This window comes from Pyrus communis, chromosome 15 (genome assembly GCF_041283825.1).
Source record: "Pyrus communis isolate YQ-2024b chromosome 15, ASM4128382v1, whole genome shotgun sequence".
Taxonomy (NCBI): Eukaryota; Viridiplantae; Streptophyta; class Magnoliopsida; order Rosales; family Rosaceae; genus Pyrus; species Pyrus communis.
Genome location: NC_142579.1, coordinates 27,520,315 through 27,541,130, shown reverse-complemented (window position 1 = coordinate 27,541,130; position 20,816 = coordinate 27,520,315). Strand labels below are relative to the sequence as shown.

At 38.5% G+C, this 20,816-nt stretch overlaps 3 protein-coding genes and 1 pseudogene across 8 annotated transcripts; 3 read left to right on the top strand and 1 right to left on the bottom strand.

Moving 5' to 3' along the window:
- The first annotated feature begins 307 nt into the window (after positions 1 to 307).
- On the top strand, positions 308 to 5,106 carry LOC137749095 (peroxidase 64). 4 transcript variants are annotated; one of them, XM_088686895.1, is made up of 5 exons: positions 308 to 850; positions 3,381 to 3,529; positions 3,625 to 3,813; positions 4,230 to 4,392; positions 4,483 to 5,106. In XM_088686895.1, the coding sequence occupies exons 1-5, from the start codon at positions 829 to 831 to the stop codon at positions 4,875 to 4,877; spliced, it is 918 nt and encodes a 305-aa protein (XP_088543021.1). In that variant the 5' UTR covers positions 308 to 828; the 3' UTR covers positions 4,878 to 5,106. The 4 variants fall into 4 exon arrangements, with proteins under 4 accessions (XP_088543021.1, XP_088543023.1, XP_088543022.1 ...); XM_088686897.1 differs by having other exon boundaries at positions 308 to 876; XM_088686896.1 differs by having other exon boundaries at positions 308 to 887.
- A 50-nt stretch (positions 5,107 to 5,156) lies between these two features.
- Positions 5,157 to 7,062, bottom strand: LOC137749111 (uncharacterized). 2 transcript variants are annotated; one of them, XM_068489257.2, is made up of 6 exons: positions 6,798 to 7,062; positions 6,621 to 6,707; positions 5,963 to 6,013; positions 5,780 to 5,873; positions 5,587 to 5,620; positions 5,157 to 5,455 (listed from the first exon to the last, which is right to left on the bottom strand). In XM_068489257.2, exons 1-6 carry the CDS (start codon positions 6,996 to 6,998, stop codon positions 5,284 to 5,286), a joined length of 639 nt encoding a protein of 212 aa, XP_068345358.1. In that variant the 5' UTR covers positions 6,999 to 7,062; the 3' UTR covers positions 5,157 to 5,283. The 2 variants fall into 2 exon arrangements, with proteins under 2 accessions (XP_068345358.1, XP_068345357.1); XM_068489256.2 differs by having other exon boundaries at positions 5,587 to 5,671; positions 6,798 to 7,058.
- Positions 7,063 to 7,164: 102 nt separating this feature from the next.
- On the top strand, positions 7,165 to 11,151 carry LOC148690813 (uncharacterized; annotated as a pseudogene). The gene is made up of 4 exons (XR_015957316.1): positions 7,165 to 7,587; positions 7,658 to 7,739; positions 7,900 to 7,977; positions 10,814 to 11,151. The product of XR_015957316.1 is annotated as an uncharacterized LOC148690813 (transcript).
- A 3,897-nt stretch (positions 11,152 to 15,048) lies between these two features.
- Positions 15,049 to 20,816, top strand: LARP1C (winged-helix DNA-binding transcription factor family protein). Its single transcript, XM_068486084.2, is given in 7 exon segments — positions 15,049 to 15,931; positions 16,390 to 16,906; positions 16,984 to 17,134; positions 17,246 to 17,336; positions 20,193 to 20,264; positions 20,474 to 20,694; positions 20,696 to 20,816. Coding segments are annotated over 7 exon segments (1,623 nt in total). The 5' UTR covers positions 15,049 to 15,397; the 3' UTR covers positions 20,733 to 20,816.

The following is a 20,816-nucleotide window of genomic DNA, read 5'->3' as shown; positions in this document are numbered from 1 at the left end:
GTCAAAACTTGTTAAGCAATAATACGTGTTTAGCGAATTGATCGGAAGCACAATGTAATTGTATATAAATTGATCATCTACGAAACCATAGTGAAAAGATATACTACATACGTACTTACTATCAGTGCATTTCATTGTAGCAGAACGAATTAGGGGTTTTTGAAGCTTTGTAAGTGTTTTGTTTTCAGAGTCAAATGAGTCTGCTTTGTTTTACCGATGAATAGTGATTCAAGTTGAAATTTAGATGATGACAATATCATAAATAAGTTGAAGTTTGGTGAAACCAACAGCTGTTTCTTCGAAAATTTTTGAAAAAACAGTTTCCAGCTTTACAAAGAAACAGTTGTCATCCTCATATTTTTTCCTCCCTGTGAGAGACTTTCTCTTTACCTGAGAGCTCTTTTCACCTATTGCGTGGGTGTTTTTAATTTTACAGCCGCCAACCCTAGCTACGGCCGAGGTCGCGGTGGCGGTCCCTTTCTTTTTCTCTTTGCTTTCTCCCTTCCTTCCTTATGCTGTTTTTCCCTTGCTCTCCATTCTGATTTGGCTAGTTCTTTACACCCCATCGGCGTCCCTTCTCCTAGACCATATCCACTTCGATGTGCAGTCAGTCTTTACCGCAATTTGTTGTTGCACATCCAAAGGATGTATAGAGTTCCGGTGTTCCTACCGACTTAGTGTTCATAACACCATCATTTTCTTCCTGTCTATCTTTGTTGGCAGCGTTGCTCGTGGACTCCCACATGCATGTTTCACTTTGTGGCTGCAAACGGAGAGTTGCTCGCAGCAGGATGATACGATCGGCGTGGCGCTGCTTGGCTGGTCGAGATGCACTTTTGCGGAGGCGGTGGTAATACACTTCTCCGGTTTCTTCTGGTTTGTTCATGGTTTGGACTCCTTTTTTTGTTAGCTTGGCAGGCCATTTTTACATGTGCTTATTTGTCTTTGGGTCTTTGTTGTGTAAGTTTGTGGAGTTGCTAATAAAATTTCATCTTCTTTCCAAAAATAAAAAATAAAAAATGTTGTCGGTTTAGTCAATTGTATGAATTTTTTTTTTTTTTTATCTGGTCGATGGTCAATTTTATGATTACGTTTGCTATTTTAGAATGTATTCTGCTACACAAAAAACAGAATGTGCCGGTTTACTTACTATTATTTAATTTTCACATGCGCGCATTGCGTCGGACTGGCACTAAACTAAACCCACCAAACAGATAAACCCTAACCAATTTGGATGGTATTATATCCCCATCTCTCGTTTCGGTGAAGTTGTTGGGATTTCTACCGACCACTAAGTCCCAGAATTACAATTCAAACCCAATCCAACCCAATCCAATGCAACAAAATTTCTGGGAAATTATTTATCCATTATTTTTTCAATTAGAAAACTAGATTTTAATCCTTAAATAAAATGAAGTTTAGAAAAATATCTTATACAAGATTAAAAATTAATTTTAATCCCTAGACTCTACTTAATGCCAGCATATGTATTCAATGTTTCTTTTTTTATTTATAATTTTATATATTTAAATTTTTTGAAAATATTATAAATTTTAATTCTCATTATGGTAAGCATCTTCTATAAGAAAATATTTTTCGGTACACTTATGTTTTTGCATATTTTCTTATCTATCACTAATGCATAAAAATGTATTTAGGTACGAACATTTCGGTACAATGGGTTAGTATAATATGTTTAGTTACGGACATTTCGGTACATTAGTTTAGTATAATATATTTAGGTACCGATATTTCGGTACACTAGTTTAGTATCATATAATTAGGTACGGTATTTTGGTACACTTATTTTTTACATATTTTCTTATCTATCACTAATTCACTATAATATATTTAGGTACGGGCATTTCGGTACACTAATTTAGTAAAATATATTATGATATGGATGTTTAGGTACACTAATTGGAGAAAGTTAAATAAAATTGTATAATAATAAATTTAAAATTTAATGTAATAACATTAAATAAGTTATCTATTAAATATAAAAACTTTGACAAAAAAAAAATTCTATACACTAATTGGAGAAAGTTAAATAAAATTGTATAATAATAAATTTAAAATTTAATGTAATAACATTAAATAAGTTATCTATTAAATATAAAAACTTTGACAAAAAAAAATTCTATTAAATATAAAAACAAAAATATAATATGAATTTGAATTAAGTATACATTAAGGGTCTAAAATCAATAACCAATCTAACACCAGGTTTTTTTTTAATTTTAATCTTCTTGAAGGATTAAAATTCAAAAACATTTCCCAGATTGCCAAAATTAGGTTAGCTAAGTGATCCAACGCTCACCTAAATCATCCAGAATTATTTCAGAATAACTAAACAGAATTGAGAGACAAGGTTGTTGGGATGAACTGAAGTTAGTTAATCATGTCTCAAACATAACTAATGAAGCTGAAGACTTTGAACGCAAGCTAATTGACTCTCCCAGACATGACGACCTTTGATGTCTCAACCCTAACCACTTCACGCATTCCTTTTTTTTCCGTTAAATCGGCAAAATTATTTAATACGAGACCGAAGCATGGACCAGATATTCTGGATCGACCCGAAAACCCGTGATACGTGTTTGAATGCAGATACGAGCGGTTGCAAAAGAAAAATAATGAGTTGATGAATTGAGAAGAACTGTTTGGTGTAGCATGCTGACAAGAAAGGAAATAAATAGGATTAGGAGTACCTACCAAACCATGCAGAAGAGTTTTGTTACATTTTTTAATTAGAGAATATTTGTTTTAATTGTTGGATTGGAACAATTTTTTGCATTGCGGAATCTCCGCTTTCCTCATGTTCTTGAGAATCTTCTGGTTTTTTTTTTATTCATGTATTTAAATTATTTAACATCATAATTAACTCCTTGCATTAAAAGTCAATAATCGTGTGCCATGTTTGACCATTAACACCTTGAAATCAATAAAATTATGGAGTTCACTTTACAAGATGATGGTAATTGATTCGTAAAAATACTTAAACTATGTTTTGCGATATGTTTTGATATGTAGGGAATTAGAGATTCAAACTTAAGATGTCGTTGAACATTTTAGTCGAGGTTTAAAGGTGCAAAAGAAAGATGTGATGACAATTGTCTTGTAGTGAGGTGCCTTTGCCTCCATAATTACTTCTTAATTAGACATACTTACTTAACTAATTCATTATTTAGGGCCACCATCATATCAGTAACAGCCCCTCTCTCTCTCTCCCTCTATAAATACCATCCCTAATCCATTTTTATGTCCCACACTTAAAGTTACGCAGAGTTAAGCAAGAAAGTTGTTCTAATCTCTCAGGATGGCTTTCAATCCTGCATTATTGAGCTCAATCTTCATCGTCCTTTCGGTATTTTCTGCAGTGACAAACGCGCTGAGCTTGAATTACTACGACAAGAGCTGTCCCAATGTCGAGCAAATTGTTTCTAATGCTGTCAAGAAGGGGAAAGCCAACGACAGAACTGTCCCTGCCGCTCTACTCCGGATGCATTTCCACGACTGTTTCATAAGGGTAAATACATATTTTTTGGTACAAGCTGTTTCGAAAGCGTAAACACATTGATTAGTTGATTGAGTTAACTCAAAAGTGTTTGTTTTTGTTTGCAGGGCTGTGATGCATCTGTGCTGTTGGACTCCACCAGAGGCAACAAAGCAGAGAAAGATGGGCCACCAAATATTTCTCTGCATGCGTTTTATGTCATTGACAATGCAAAGAAACAAGTGGAGGCTTCCTGCCCAGGTGTCGTTTCATGTGCTGATATCTTGGCTTTGGCAGCAAGGGACGCTGTTGTGCAAGTAAGATTGACTATGGGAGATCTGTTGCATAATATGCGAAACAGAACCCCTTACAAGCTTTTAATCAGAAACAGAACTATTAGACACACTATATAGACAATAAGAGTTATTCATAAGTGTTTTTACAATGATTGAAAGCGTTTTTTATGACAATATTTTTGGAATAATCATTGGTAAAATAATAAATGAATTCTGGAAAAGCACTTTAAGTACTTATGTGCTTTTTACAGAAAATACTTAGTTATTGGAACCTAAAAATATTTTTTTTAAAAGCGATTTCAATTATTTTAAAAACACTTTCACATGAATCCTATATCATATATAATTCACGGTTCTCTTTGTACATATTTCCCGAAAGTAAACAACATAGCTGTTTACTCTTTTTGCACTTTCTGATAGTGTTATCAATGCTACAGTCCGGAGGTCCGAATTGGGCCGTGCCGAAAGGAAGAAAAGATGGACGAACATCAAAGGCTAGTGAAAGCGTGCAACTGCCGGGTCCAACCTTCAACATATCTCAACTGCAGCAGAGCTTCTTTCAGAGAGGTCTGTCCTTGAATGACCTGGTGGCTCTTTCAGGTAAACTAATCTCAAAATTTCAACTGTTATTTTATACATGCAAGTTATCGAAGAAGAAACGAAAGAGAGTAACTTCGGATGCATCTGCAGGAGGGCACACTCTAGGGTTCGCCCACTGCTCATCGTTCCAAAACAGAATTTACAACTTCAATGCCACACGCGACGTTGATCCAACACTGCGCCCGTTCTTTGCTGCAAGTTTGAGGAATACGTGTCCCATCAAGAACAGACCGAGGAACGCCGGTGCCACAATGGATTCTTCTTCTACAATTTTTGATAATACATACTTCCAGTTGATCCTCCAAGGGAAGAGCTTGTTTTCTTCGGACCAAGCTCTGGTCAGTATTCCACAGACTAAAGGTTTGGTTACCAAGTTTGCTTCCTCAAACCAAGCGTTCTCAGACGCTTTCGTGAAGTCTATGATAAAGATGAGCAACCTTAATGGGGGACAAGAGATCAGGAAAGACTGCAGGGTAGTAAATTAAACGAGGGCCGCCAAGCTTAGCTGTAGCCGATTGTATAAACATGAGAACCGGGAAATCCATCAAGTAGGTGGTTCTCTATCATTAACTTTCGTGTTTTGAAAGATTTGTGAAGGAAATTGTTTGTGTGCTGTGTTTCATAATGTTTGAAAGGATCTTGTTACAACAAAATCCTGTTATAAATTGTAACAAAAATCGTACTATTTATACGAAGTACTCAGTTGAAGGGCAATGACATTTTCTGGTATGAAACTTAGAGTAGTTTCCCAACAATGCATGAAATCGGTGTATATCAACCCTTTTTATTAATGAGATGAACAATGCTCATTACAGTATGGTCATACAGGTCAACTGGACTAAACTTACAATGCAAGCAAGAGTGGCAGAATTACCACAAACTCCCAAAATGCTAATGCAAAACCGTTGTCTCAGCCTGTTCGCTATCCAGAACGATCTCTGCCAGTTGAAGGTTGCCACTTAGCCTGGATGCCTTGTAGGATGGCATAAATGAAAAGGCATCAAGAAGCTTCAAGCACTTCAATCCCCATTTGACCATCAAGAATTCAATAAGATGATGCCCGCTGCATATTACAAGAAGTGCTTTCAAAGTGTATTAAAAGTGAAAGAGGATCATTTACAGCACTACTGCATACTACAAGTGCACATGTTATAAAGTTAGAACAGCATTAAAAGCACACGCAGGTGAAAATACCTTCGATTATGGTATGTTGTTATGAAGACTGACCCTGGAGAATTTCGGAGCAGAAATGTCACGGTGGCAAAGAGGTCATCAAAGGCTTACCAAGGAGAATAAAATCCTAATTTAGATTAAGTTCAGCGATAGAGGGGACATGTCAAAAAAACAGATCGTGAAACATAAAAATCAAAGTCGATAAAAATCCTACCACTAGCATCATACAATACATCAGCCCCGAGAATAAATTTGGGGTGTAGGCTGAACGTTGATGCATCCCAAGCTCCCCATGTCAATCCCATTACCTGAAAAATCGAAGTGAGATAAAATTAACATCATCTAATTAGATGATGTGCAAATAAGAATCGGCGATTAGCCTGTTGATGGTGATTACATTGCACTCAAGTTTATTAAGGTCGAGCACTCTTCTCATGTTGTCCAGCACCTGCAGATTCAAAACAACAATGCCATTATCCGCTAACTATAGCCTTTAAAATCCGAGACATCTATTGGAGAACCAAAAACAATGTCCGGTCTAGTTAACTAAAGTAGTAAAGAAGACGAAGATTCTTTATCAATTTGAGGGTTCAATTGAGATCAATACAGCCATCCATACCGATAATCATACTTTGGAATAAAACAATCAAAATTGACGAAAAACAGAAATGATTTCGGATGAAGTTTAAAGCACAAATGAAAACACTAATAGGCAACATAACATTTTTGTTTTTTGTTTTTTTTGTTAAATAATATGCAACATAACATTTTCCAAGTGCCAATTTGCTCTCTTAATTATCACATTAGGCTATCTTCGCACAAACAGGACCTTAAACTCATTAAAATTTGCAAATTCCCCCTACCATTCGATTCAAAGCTATTTGATCCAATCCTCCCTCAATTTAAATCGGACGACACACTTTCGAGCCTAATAATTTCCAACCATCGTAAAAAGTACGATGAGCTTTTAAGCAAATAAAAAAATTAGACACTAATTATGTATTAGCAAGTAATCAAAATTAAGAAAACAGCCAATGTGAATGGAATTTCAATACCTCCAATCTACTCGAATCATCAGTGAGAGTGACGTCAGCACCAACTCTGGCAGCAACCAGACCGGGCAAGGAAGTTCCAGCGCCAAGCTGCAAACTAACCCAGAAATGATTAGTTAATTAATTACTAACACAGGAATTAGATTAAACCTGGATAAGGATTAACACGGACAGTACTACCTCGACTACGCTAGCTCCCGAAAAGCGCAATCTCTGTTGCCAAACATACTCCGCCAGGACTAAGCTGCAGGGCCACACGAAGAGCCCGTACTCTTCCTTCATATTCTCGATGATGGAGACGGAGAAGGCCGGTTCTTCCGAGTCGTCCCCGAAACGATGACGCGATACCGTCGACATATCGGGCGGGTCAATTCCTTCCATAACTAGGTAGTTGCTGCCGCAGCAGCGTAAGTCTGGTAAGGGAACGAAATGGGTTGGAGAAGCCTCTGTCAAATGTAGGCCTACTAAATCCCCACAGGCCCAACTTAAAAGGCTCAATGAAATTTATCCGAAAAACCCAAAAGCAAAACCAATTTTTAAAGGCCATTTTTGATAGCGCTTTCTCGAAGCATGCAGCCCCAATCTTCTTCCTCCCTCCTCTGATGCACTGAGTGAACTCGCTGAAGTCGACAACTCGGAGCTCGACAAGCCCTCCTATGGCTTTTGCTCACCACCCAATATCCATTCTTCTCAAAACTTCAAAGCCCAAAGACTTCGATTCTGAAACCTCCTCTTCCTCCTGCTCCTTCTTTTTCCTCCATTTCTCTTCCTCTCAAACCTCGCAATCTCTCCTTGTTGTCAAGGTCCCTAATTCCAGGGCATAAAGGTAATTACAGTTCTCCGCCGTCGGCGCAGGTGGAGCCCCAGGAGTATCAGGCGAGTTCATCTGCAGACGCCTTCACTAACTTCAAAGCATCTTCTGCTGCCCATCACCGACGGGAACCCATATCTCTCCGAGGGCACGAGACAGGTAATTTTTCCTTCATTTTCTACCTGGGTAATTTTCGTGGCTGCCATTGTGTGATGATCCAGGTAAAAAGTTTGATTTTTTCTTTTTTTTACCGGCTATAGCTACTGTTGCTGCTTTGGCGAAGAAGTATGGGTCTGACATTATGGTTGTGGGTACGTTTACTGATGAGAATTGCTCTCTCTGTTTTTACATTGTGTATTACCGTGTCGAAACCAAGCTTTATATATAGTGCTTTTCGTTACTGTACAGACCTTTTTGGAATTGATTCAGTAAATGTAGTGTAGGAATATAGAACTTTGTGTTGTTTTGCAGTGATCGATGAACAGCAGAAGGAGTCTTTGCCGCAACACGAAACCCAGCTTTCGACTATCCGCTGGCATCTCTCTGAAGGTTTGTGTATTGTCTCATGTGGAATTTGGATATTATAACTTTGAATATTTATCGAGGAAAGGGAATGTGAAATGTTAGAGCTGATTGATTAATAGAGAACAAAAACATAGGTATTATATGATTGTGTCGGTTCAGTTATGTCGATTGAGTTTTCATCGGCGTATTGCAATAAGATGCAATTTTTCACAATAAGTTGATGTGTTGATGTTGCTGACTGAATCAAAACATGCATGGAGCAGAATGACAACGAAAAGGAGTCGTATTTCATTAGGGAGAAAAAGAAGAGGAAAGCGATGGTTTTCTAGTTGGTAATTCTGATGGTTGACGGGGGTTCAAGTAATAGGAAAGGGATGAAGCATCAAATCTTGTTAAATTTGGTTATTTTTGTCAAAAAACGCTTGAAAGTACAAGAGAAGAATCTGGGAAAGTTGGCCTCGTAGATGGCTCCAATATTTATGATTGTGTTGTAAGAATATTGTATCCGATTGCTGACCAAGTTTACTACTTAAGAGAATAGTGTGACAACCCGTGCGGGTGGGAGGGGATTGAATCATTCATTCATCAGATACGTGTTCTTCCATGATCCATTTCATCTCAACTCGAATTAGTTATCAAAAGGCCTACTTTACAAAAGGAACGTCGTTTCCCGGGAACCTTGCAACCTTGCGGTTCCCGGTAATTCACGGAGCGGAATGGTATTCCCGTTTTTTTCACTTGAGTTGGGTTTTATTTGTTTAAAATATTATTTTTGGTGTTAAATGACGTGCGCAAGGGGCCCACCTCTGTTTTGGTCTTCCGGTTCCCCTCTCTTCCTTGGCTGCCACGTGGCAGTCTATCATCTCTTTTTACCCTCCCCCAAGTCAACACACACTCTCTCTCTCTCAGCTGTCTCTCACAAACCCCTCTCCCTTTCCTTTTCCCGGCGACACCCAATGCACCCAACACCCAAATCGAGGCACCCCGGCGACGGCACCACTACCATCACTCTCGCGAGAACTTCCCTTCCTTCCTCCTTGTCTCTATGAAGCTCGGTGAAGCCCAAAAACCCAGGAAGTGCTCCGGCGAACCCTCGTGACTTTCGAGCTAAACACGGCCACCGCCGGCCACTCCACAGTGTATCGAAGGTAAGAAAACTCTTCCCCTTGTCTCACTCTTCATTTTGATACTTAGATCGTGCCCTAGGGAGTTGGTTTGCAGTTAACCGGAGCTAGGAAGGCTCTGGCCTTCTTCCCCGGCAAGAAACGGGCTAGGCCTGAAAACCCAACCCCAACCAGGCCTTTAGGGCCTTGGCACCGGCCCAATTTACTAACCCAAAGCCCTAGGCCCGGATCCATTAGAACCCCAAAACCAAACTAGGCCTTCAGGCCGTGTGAAACGGGCCTTCGGCCCATTGAACCTTGCGGCCCGGTTCCTTAGAACCAAGGCCTTTAGGCCTTAGAACCCGGCCTGTTAAGCCCAAGACCCGAACCGGATTGGACCTGACCCGGCCGTTGACCCGGGGAGACCGTCGACAAAAGTCAACGCTGACTTTTTCGGGTTTCTGACAAGTCCTCCTGGGCTAATTTCGACGTTCTCGATCCGTTTTTTATATCCGTTTTCCCAAATTCAATTATTTAATTAGAGTTTTATTAATTGGACTCTTTATGTGCTTAGGAGCAATTATTTGTGGTATTTCCGTCTTCGCTAGTTTTTGTGGCTTTTCGGCGGCGAAATATCTGTGAGTAGACCTCTTCTAAAATGTATGTTTTAATAGTAGAAATGCACACATAAAAAACATGATTTAATGGTTACGTTTTATGAAACGTTTTATAAGTAAATTAGATTTACATTTTATAATTATCATGTTTTACTGAAAATATTTTGGAATACTATACTTTATCGAACTTATCTCTTTGTAGTATATATGATAGATGACTATATACTATTCATGAACATGTTTTTACGCTTCCTTGTAGTATATATGATGGATGACTATATGCTATGAAGATGCTTTTGAGATGTATGTATTTATGTTGGAAAGATTATGTTCAACGTTCTGTGCTTAGCTAATGGTCATTGTTCTTCCTACGAGCAATGATACTTATATTGCCTTCGGGCGGGCGTGTGTAAGGCATTGTTCTGTACGTATGGGAGATGATACTTATATTGCCTTCAGGCAGGTGCGTGTAGGGCACTAATCTGTGCGTATGGATAATGCTGATACCACTAGTTAGCACATTATATACGAGATATATTTTATAAAAGGTTTTATAGCATCCTAGGGTTTTCGGAAAAAACCTATTACATATTATGCTTTTGAGTTTTCATAAAACTTTGGGGGTTAGTACGTTGAATAACTGTTTCAATATTATTTATATATAACTTGGTCTACTCATATTTGTTTTGCACCCCCTCAGGACTTAGAATCGAGACGTATCATTCCGGCGTCAAGGCACTTCAGAATTGACATCTCCGAGTCCTCTCAGTGTAGGACCCATTCCTTTGTTCATTCAATTTTTTATTTTTATTTTTATTTTAATGTTCTGGTTAATTGTATGCTCTGAACATGTTCCTCATTTGCACATTAATTACATTTAAATTCATAACTCCTATTTATATTCTTTGGTTCTCATGCATTCTAACATGGTTTCGTCATCTTCGGGTGTCGGTCAGCATGTGCCTACCCTGGTGTTTGGTGAATATCAAGGTTGGGCATGTTAAATAGGGTGTGTGAAACTATAGTTACATCATTATACTTCTTAGACAATTTGGTTGTTTATGTACTCACTAATTTCTGTATGCACATAACAACAAATTTGGCACTAACATTATTTTTAACCTTTATATTTACTGATAGGTGGGTTCCAAGAATACAAGCTGTTAGAGCGACTTGTGGAAGGGAACAAGCCGACAGCCATCATCAGCGAGGTTGCTGACGACCTGAATTTGGATTTAGTTGTCATAAGCATGGAAGCTGTTCACTCCAAGCATATCTATGCAAACCTGCTTGCTGAGTTCATTCCTTGCCCCGTCTTACTTTTGCCATTATAATTTTCCCATTTCAACTGTAAAGTAATCACCTCAAACTCAAGCTCCCTTCTCTTTTACAATCCCAGTTTCTTGTAGTTGGATTCTTTGGCCGTTTACTTTTGTCTTCAGAGAGAAATCAATAGAGAATTGAAATTTTTGCATATAGGTATCAGGGATCATTGTTATTTGTCGCGTTTATCGTGAATGCTTATCCATTGGCCATGAATCAAAGTTTGTTTGAATTAGATTTAAGAGCTTGACATTACAGGATCTGTCATTGTTGTGACTTGTGAACAAGTGATTTTGGAGTCCTAAAAACGTAGCAAAATAAGCCAAGCAGAGTGGTTTTGTCTTGGCTTCACCCAACCATCAAGCCTCAAAACTCAAAAACTGTTTTAGACCACTAATTTTAACATGTATCTTTTAGTTTTCTACACTCCGTCCGAGAGTCAGAAAAGTTCAAAAAGTTTTATTTGGAAAATACCACACAACCCCATCGATAAGGTGCATTCGTGTTTGGAAAATACTAGGATCACTCACGCCCGCTGACTTTTTGACTATTAATGCATGCAAAACTCTGTTACGGCAGTTACATGTATCTATGATCGAAAAATACTTTAAGACACACAAGTAAGTGATCATAAAAATAAACATAACATATCTGAGGATTACTCATAATCCCAATAGCATTAAACTTTATGGTGAAGCAAACTGAAGTCACTACTCGCAGGCACGTGGGAGTGGCGTGTGCAGCGACTGGGTCCGGTGGCTGAGAAGACAGTGTAAACCAGCAGAAAAGTACTAACGATCTCAGCTCCCAAAGCAGTGCCATGGAAGTCATCAGGTACCACTGAGTTGGCGCCACCGCCATGCGTGTAGTAGTAATGTTCCATCAAAGCATTCACTAACCCGACGCTGTAAATGCCTCCCAAGCATTCCGCAATCGTGTACGCTGCCGCCGCCCGAGCCAACGACACTTTCCTTGCCACCAGCAGCCCAAAAGTCACGACTAGGTTGATGTGCCCGCCTGTTAAAGATATATATTTTTTTTTTGAATAATCGATATTTTCTACATTAAAGGGAGGGATGGGTTGAGCCTCACAATGGACTAACAATAATGTGGTTCAAATTCATCTTTGGCCATAATCGAACTTAAAACCTCTCACTTACCGGTAAAGAGGAATACCACTAGACCGTAGTACTAAGTGGCGTTAAAGATATATTAAAGTGTTTAAACATTAATTTAGAGTAGTTTTTCTATATGACTGTCACGTGTGTTACCACTTTATTCATGTGATTTTTCATGACATGCTAATACATATTTTCGTATTATAACATGTGAATTAGTAACGTCACATAATGGCGTGGCCGTCTCAATTAAAAATAAATAAATAAATAAAATTAACTCTTAATGTTTGCTCACTCATTATGGACGTGAATTTTTTTTTATTATTATATATATTATGAAGGATTTGGGACAAGTTACGCAAAAGCCCTAAGATGTGAATTTACATTTTTCATTTTATTTTAGACAACTAATATTGAGAAAAGGGAGAATCGAATTTGGGACCTCGAATGCAAAGGCGAATGCTCTTTACCAATTAAACTATAAACTCATCGCCATTGATTTATATCGTTTTATGTATCATTATACTGCCAACTTTGCAGCATAACAAGTCGAATAAAGAGGTAATGTTTTTGCGAGTGGTTTATAATTCAAATAGTTAAGAGTATTTGTAAATGTGTTTGAGGTTCAATTCCTCTACCACTAATTTCACTTGAACATTAAAAAAATATATATATATTTTTTAGTTCATGAGCTAAAACTTTAACATTTCTAATGAAATTCCAGACTAGATTAATGGTTATATAGTATTTCAAATGCTATGTTATTAAAGTTCTATCTTACCAAGTAAGTACTAACTAACAATCACGAGAACATTTCCAAAGTTAATATGTATAATTATGGACTGTGATATTTTTATTTTACCAGAGATGGGCGGCATGCTTCTAGTGACCGATGACCGTGGCAAATGCGACAGAGAGGAAGAGAAGTGTGGCAACTGGCAACTATCATAGCTCTGTAGAACGGCCAGCTTTTGAGCTCTTCCATGTCCAAGAGAGGAACGAGTAGAAGTTCCACCTAGTCCTTGGACATTTTTTTCTTCTCCTCTCTTGCTCTCTAGTTTCTAACTTTCTATTTCCTTGGAAAAACTATGGAGATTTATAAGGATTAAAAGCAAGGGTTGAAGTGGATTTAAATACATGCCATAATGTGTATAGTACATTGTTGACAAAAAAAAGTATCGTATTATATACCACGAAACCTGAAAACCATGTGACATTTTCATTGAGAGTTTGCTAAAAGTTATTTTGCGTAAACTGTTATTCATTCACGTATTATAATAAAAATATAAAACACAGTATTAATGAGTAAGTACGCATTGTATTATTAATGAATTGACAACATAACATGTGGAGATATTTCAACAACCCTTTTGCATGTGGTCTACTACCCATGCGTGTCAAGTTCGAAACTTAACCAATTTATAAGTCACTTGGGTCATAAGGAATTGAAGCCCACATTTCTTTTTTGGTCAAACTAAGTTACTTCCATTCCATTAAATAAACAGATTAGTACAAGGAAAAGATAGCTCAAAAGGCATCCCATAACATAAGTACAAGCCCATCAAAAAAAAGTAAATACAACATAAAAGCCCAAAAGGGCCAAACTAAAAAACAACATCAACCCTACAATTAAAGAGGAAACCAGCAGCCAGCACCAAATCTGACGCGCCTCCATCGCAAGGCCACCACCACCAAGAAAACAAACCAAACAAAGCAACTGGATCAACGGAAAATGGGGATGAGCGAGTCACCTGCACAGTGAGCGCTCCCATAATCCTGCCAAATAGTGCAAAATGCACTTTAACAGCCACCCAAAACCCAAGCGCATTGCCGAGAAGAAGCACCCGGGGGCGAGTAGCAATGGCCAGTAGTTAAGGACACGTGACAGAAAGAAGCATCGGAGCAAGAGAGGTGTCTAAAGGTTCCAATCTGAGACAAGCTCAGGGAATTGAGACAAAGCTCAAATCAGAAATAAAGCACCGTAGGAAAAAATAAAAACAGAAGAGGAAGAGAAAAAGGAAATGGAAAAGGAAGGCTTGAAATGGGGAAAGGGGAGGACTTGAGGGTGTTGGTAGCGAGCTGGGATGCAGCAAGAGAGAAAGGGGCGGAAGGGGAAGGATGAGGACTTGAAGGCATGGGTAACGGGCTAGAAAGGAGAAAGAAAAGGACAGCAGCAAGGGGATGGCGGCCGACCGCAACCAAAGGAAGGAGTCGACGGTGAGGGTTGAGATTTTGGGGGGGGGGGGGGGGCGGTTCTTGCGAGAGAGAAAAAGGCTGGAGCGGCTTGAAGCCCACATTTAAAATATGTAATTTTGGTTGGCTCATTGTGTCACATTGAATATGTCAAGTCTACCCAAGAGTAATTTGAGCCCAATCAACAAGGCGTTCAATTTCCATTTGAATCTAATAAGGTTGACTCCAATTTTGAAGGGTAACATTTTTAGTCGCGACACATTAAACAACTTTAAAATGGTATGAATACAAAATTGATTCGAAATTTGCATACTTTTATGATTAATAGTATAAATTATTGAATTACGTATAATTCTACACAACTTGTAGATCGACAGGAACATGACACCCCTACGGGAATCATCTTCTTAAATTAGGAAGATATTAAAGTAAAGATATGTTACCAAATTTTGAGATGTAAATGAGATACACCCCAAAAAGCAACATCTATATTCCATGCTGTATTCGCTCCACATGGCAGAATCCTATTGGAGCACAAAGTTGCTTCCACGTGGAACTGTAACCTAACAGCAAGGTAGGTTAATGGTAAAAGTAAACGCAGTAAAAAGCTAAAGGAGTCACAGTCGTAATTACATTCTGAATCCCATGTCGCTCAGGTGTCTGATGACCTAAACAAACACAGCCCCTCCCCGCGGGTACGCGGCAGGGGTATTTAAGTAATCTTCCGGTCCTCTAAAACCTGCGCATCCAAGGTACCGCGGCAGCACAACTAAGGCACAATAGCCGAGAAGAAACAATACAAACACACCACCCAAAAAATCTCCAGAGACTCCTCTCTCGCTTCTCCCCCTTCTCTCTCCTCCCTCCCTCCGCCCCCTCTCTCTCCTCCGCGATCCCGATCGGCCCAAATCTTTGGAAACCCTAATTTTTGAACTTGCACATTGTTCGAAAACCCTTATCGCTCAGAAATTTTGATCACTCTATTTTATTATTCCGATTTTGCCCTTGTTGTCTCGTCGTTGATCAAAACTCGCCGACTGTATCTATCGCCGCTCTCGCAAACCCTAGCCTTTTTGTTTGGTTCTTGGTTATGGCTGCGATTAACGCCGCGAACAAGAGCAGCAACCCCGAAACGGCGCCGTCTCCCGCCTTGCAGTCGCCGCGTAACGCTGGCGAGAGTGTCAGCAGCCCGACCCAATCGCGGCGCGCCACCAGGGCAGTCTCGTCGCCTTGGACTCAAATCGTCCGCGGTGAATCTGAGCTGATCGCGGCCGTTCCTTCGTCGCCATCGGCGGCTGTGACTGAGCCAGCTGTCGCTGCGGCGGCACCTCCTCCCCTTTCTTCTTTTTCGGCTAATCAGACTCAGTCTAACTCGGCTCCTCAGTCGAATTCGTCTTCTCCTCCGCCGGTGGAGGAGTCGGTGGGTGAGGGATCAGATAACGGCAATGCGGGTAAGAGGCCAGCTTGGAACAAGCCTTCTAATGGGGCTGTCGAGGTTGGGCCTGTAATGGGAGCTGTGTCTTGGCCTGCCTTGTCCGAGTCGGCTCGGGCTTCCACCAAATCGTCTTCTGAATCTCTCAAAGGTGTATCAGAACCCTCGTTGTTGTCTGTCTCCGTTCCGCAGGTTTCTTTCTTGAATCTCTCTGCTATTGTTTGGTTGCTGGGAAAATTGGAAACTGAATAAAACTATAACACTTGGTTTTTCGCTGATATGCTAAGTTTTCATTGAATTTTACTATAATAAAAAAAATGCAGTATTAGCTCTCTCTATTCAAATGGTGGTTTGCTGATAAATTTTGAGATGCATAATCTTTTTAAATAAAACGAAAACGTTTGGGTAAATGGATAATCAAAAGATTCTTATGCATTGAAATAGTGAAGGAAAATGTGGAATGAAGAGTTGGTTCTGGTTGTTTGAGACATTAAGAAATAAAATTTATTTATAGAAAATGATTCACCTTGTTGGAACATAACAACGTAAAGTGATGATGACTTTTGGATTTTGTATTATTTTCAGTATGTTGGATTGTTTGCGTTCTATGTGCATATGTACATTTATATTACTTGCTGTGGTTGGCATAGGGAACTGGAATCACAACTATCTCATCACCGAAGCAAGGGAATCCTTCTACTCCAAACCATACTGGACCTACGCGCCAGAGATCGATGAAACGAAATAATGCAAATGCCTCCTTTAATGGTAGTGCTCCCCAGCATCAATCATCTGCTGGTCAAGGTGGCGAACTGCCTTCAAGTAACCCACCTTCGAAGGAGCATACCCATAGAAATGCATTTGGGTCACAATCTCACAGCAATAATGATCATCCGCAGCAACGTAACTCCTTCAGGAACCGAAATGCTGGTTCACATCCTCGTGGAGAAGGTTCTCATCACAACTATAGGCGGGATCAGGACCGTGGAAATCAAGATTGGAACAGTCATCGAAATTTTAACAATAGAGACAACCACATGCATTCTCCACGAGGTGTCCCTAGGATGATGAGGCCTCACCAAACACCTCCACCACCACCACCACCTAATGCTGCCCAATTTATTCACCAGCCGCAGATGAGGGCTTTTGGTGGTCCTATGGGGTTTGGTAAACACTAGGCATATTCAAATTGAACTTGTATGCGTTTAACTTGCAACTTTATTCTAATTTGTTTCTGTTTTCAGATATGCAACCTCATCAACTGGTATATGTTACACATTCACCGCATGAGCCACTTGTACCTTTTGTTGCACCACTGAGACATCCCATGATGTTTCATGCTCCAGATCCTCAGCTGCATACTAAAATCATTAATCAGATAGATTATTATTTCAGGTACTCCTTTCTTGTTTGTGTTTATTTGCATAAAGATCCTTAATCATCATTTCCCTTTTAGCTCCTTTGAAACTTTAACTGCTTTTTTCCCTTCATACTCATTTATTGCAGTAATGACAATTTAATTAAAGATACATACTTGAGGCGGAACATGGATGACCAGGGATGGGTTCGTATTAAATTAATAGCAGGCTTCAAAAAAGTGAGTTTTTTTGGGAAATCTTTCTTTGTGCATTTTAGTTATTGTGGTAATGATCTGGTCTTTTGTTGCATATACATGTCATATTTGTGTGTATCTATACATACAGATTTATGTTATATGTTCAAGATTAACTTTTATGTTTTTCACTTGTTGCAATTCTTGGTGATGTGTAGGTTATGTTTGTCATTGGGATTTGTCGATCAAGCACTTTGAATTATACATTTAAAGAATGTAAATGAATAAACAAGAAAATAAATAAAAACACAAGGAATATTACTTACAGTTTATACCAAGTATAATAGCACTTTGTTTGTTGTTCCTTTTTTTAAGTCGACCTTTATTTGCTGTCCTGTGGTGCTGTATGGGATGCTATTCTTTGTTATTTTCGGTTATCTTTACATTGATATGGGATAATATGTACATGTTTTGAAGTAAGAAATTATTAAACATATATACCTTGATTTAGATATATGAAAATAAGCTATAGGCAGGTATCAAGCAAATGTTGATGTGCGACAGAAAAAATTTGTTAGCAGGCAATATTTTAAGGACATCCTGCACTGTTTGATGTTCTTTCCTATTGTCTGAGGTGGTGTCAGTCTCCTGCTCAAGTTTTTTGTCATCTTGATGCTTGGTTTCTCTTTGTGTGTTTAAGCCTTTTAGGCTCCCTAAATACTTTGTTTGCTGTGAATGCACTCTTTATAAGAGTCTTGAGTTTAATAGGAACCAAATGTACTACTTTAGGTAATTTATGCCTTATGTATCATTTGTATATTTTAATTAAGAATTGAAAATATTTTTCATCCAACTCAACAAACCCTTTTTTCCTACTGACCCACATGAACTTGCCATGTGAACCCTTTTACACCTTCGGCTTGGCACGAGTCTTGTTTTCTGTGAAATTACAGGATAGTCCTTTTGTGACCAACAAACCTAAGTTTCCTGTGGCTTTGTCAGACACATGTAATCAGTGGTGAAGTTACTTAATATCCGTTGACATCTTATTGGTTGACATTGTATGCTAGGTTCCAATCAATTTTTTACAATGTGCTTCATTCTTTATTTAGGGCTGGTTTGGTATTGCTGTGCTTTGAAAAAAAACTGATTCTGCTATGCTGTGAGAATAAGCGGCTGTGAAATAAAGTAGCAGAGTGTTTGGTAAACTTTTTTGTAAAAGTGCTTTTGAAAAAAAAAACAGTATTATAGTGTTTGGTAAACTTTTATGTAAAACAGATGTGAAAAAAAGCCGATTTTTCAAAGCTAGGTTTTGCAGCTTCTTGTTTTTGGCTTTTTTTCACCCAAAACTGTGAAAAAAAGCTGAAACTGAATGTTTACCAAACACAAAAACAGCTCCCAGCTTTTTTCAAAATCACCTCAGTACCAAACCAGGTCTTACTTACTTCCATTATCTAGAATGCTCATTGTGGTATTTTTGTTTCTAGATTGCATATTATGTGTCTTGAGAACAGACTGGATTATAACTGTCTCATTGTGTCTTCTCTGTTCGTTGGGTTTGTAATGGGAAAAAAAAGAATAACGTGGAGAAGTATCTGTTGTTCTTGTTCACTCCAGTCTTGCAATAGCACTATGAGAAAAACTTAATAATAAAATTATGGATGACTAATAAGATAGTCAAGAGGGTCAACGTTGGCATAGTACTCTTTGTCTGTTCTCTATTATTATCTATTGAGAAATATAAAATTTATGCCCATGTCTTACTTCGTAGCCCAGACATACCAAAATTTAATTGGATAGAAAACTCACATCTTCAATGTTAAATCTCGTAAAATTTGTCTTTCTTTTTGGTCTGTAGACTAGACAACTAGTTTCTTTTGTAGCTATCCTGCTACAAACTTAGGTAGTATAATTGGTGAAAGAATGAATCAAAGTTGACAATTTGGAACCTTAGTAACAAGTATATGCTTCTCGGTGATTTACTTTAGGCTGTAATTCTTTCTACTAAAGCCGTATTTCTAGTCGTTTGTCTCTAAACAATGTGGTAGTCTATCTTTTCTTTTCTGAAATGCTAACAGTATTCTGCTGCTTGTTGTCCATGTCTTTGTACATAAAACTTTAACAGAGGTGTGTGTTGCAGACTTTTCAACATCTGCTAAAAAAATTTAGGTTTAAGTCCTTTACTTTCTGTGCCAGTTTTATTTCATTTTCAACTGTACTGCTGAGCAAACTACTTAAACTAAGTTTGCTGCTCGGGCTTTAATTGTTTAATGTTTCACTAGATTTAAAAAATGTATATTTAGGAATTATAATCATGGTTTCAAAGTTAATATTATTGATGAATACGTTTGTGTATTCAATCCTTCACTTATTTAAATATCCATTTAATATAAAAACTTTATCTCACTTTCTAGATAAATTAATAGAATTGCATCTTTATTTCTTTTTTTGGGAGAAAATGACACTTCACTTTTAGTTACTTGATGAATCAATTATTCACCTCAAGTTCTGTAAGAATTGAAAGAAGTACATTTACCACCTCTGCAATAAAATTATAATTCTTATCTTTTTGTCAAGTTGCAAAAGGGAAAATGTGGTATTTGTGTGGATAATAACTGGCTTGCATTTTAGAGCTTCTCCATTTGTGCCAAGTTAAGCAGCCATCAGAACATGGTCAACAATCCAAATACCACCTGACTTTTGCAGAAGAACCATTTGTGGTAGATCATAGGGACCTTTGGACAAAATGTAGTTTTATGTATGTGATTAAGCAGGAACCTATCGAAGGTTAAAAATTCCATAATATCCCTATATCCAAGCCCCTCTGTTTTGACTGACAACTTTCACTTGTACTGGATGCTATGAGAATGTCAATGTTTTAATTTCTTATTTCCTTCTCAGGTTCTGAGTTTGACAGACAACATTCAGCTTATACTGGATGCTATGAGAATGTCAACTGTTGTGGAAGTACAGGTAATTCTTGAACCCATAATTTATGTAATCATGTAGAAGAAAAAAAATATCGTTGTATTCGTATTAAATATCCTCCTCCAACTTTTCATTTCCAGCACCCTCTGTCCCACCCAGCCCTTAATATACAGTTAAAAGTGTTACTTGTTTTGTGTTATATGACATTCTGATAAGATGCCAAATCTTGTGCTGTGTGCTGTGATGGTGTTTAGGGTGATAAAATAAGGCGGCGTAGTGATTGGGAGAGATGGGTAATGCCAGCTGCTCAGCCTCCAAATGCCTCAGGCTCTCAAGTCCTTGGAAACTCCGGTCCGGATATGCTGTCAGCTCATATCCAAAGTATTGCACTGGACGAGAAGACCACTAACAACAATGTTGAGAATGATAATCAGCCGCAGCCGTCCAGTGGTGATGGAACAGGTCAGTTCGGTGTAAGCAGGTGCTGATCGCTCTATTTCAGCAAGAAATTAGAGTATGAGGCATGGATGTGCACTGACGATGCGCACTCGTGGAGAGAAATGAACTTGTGGGAAGAAAGGTTTAAAAGACACGCTG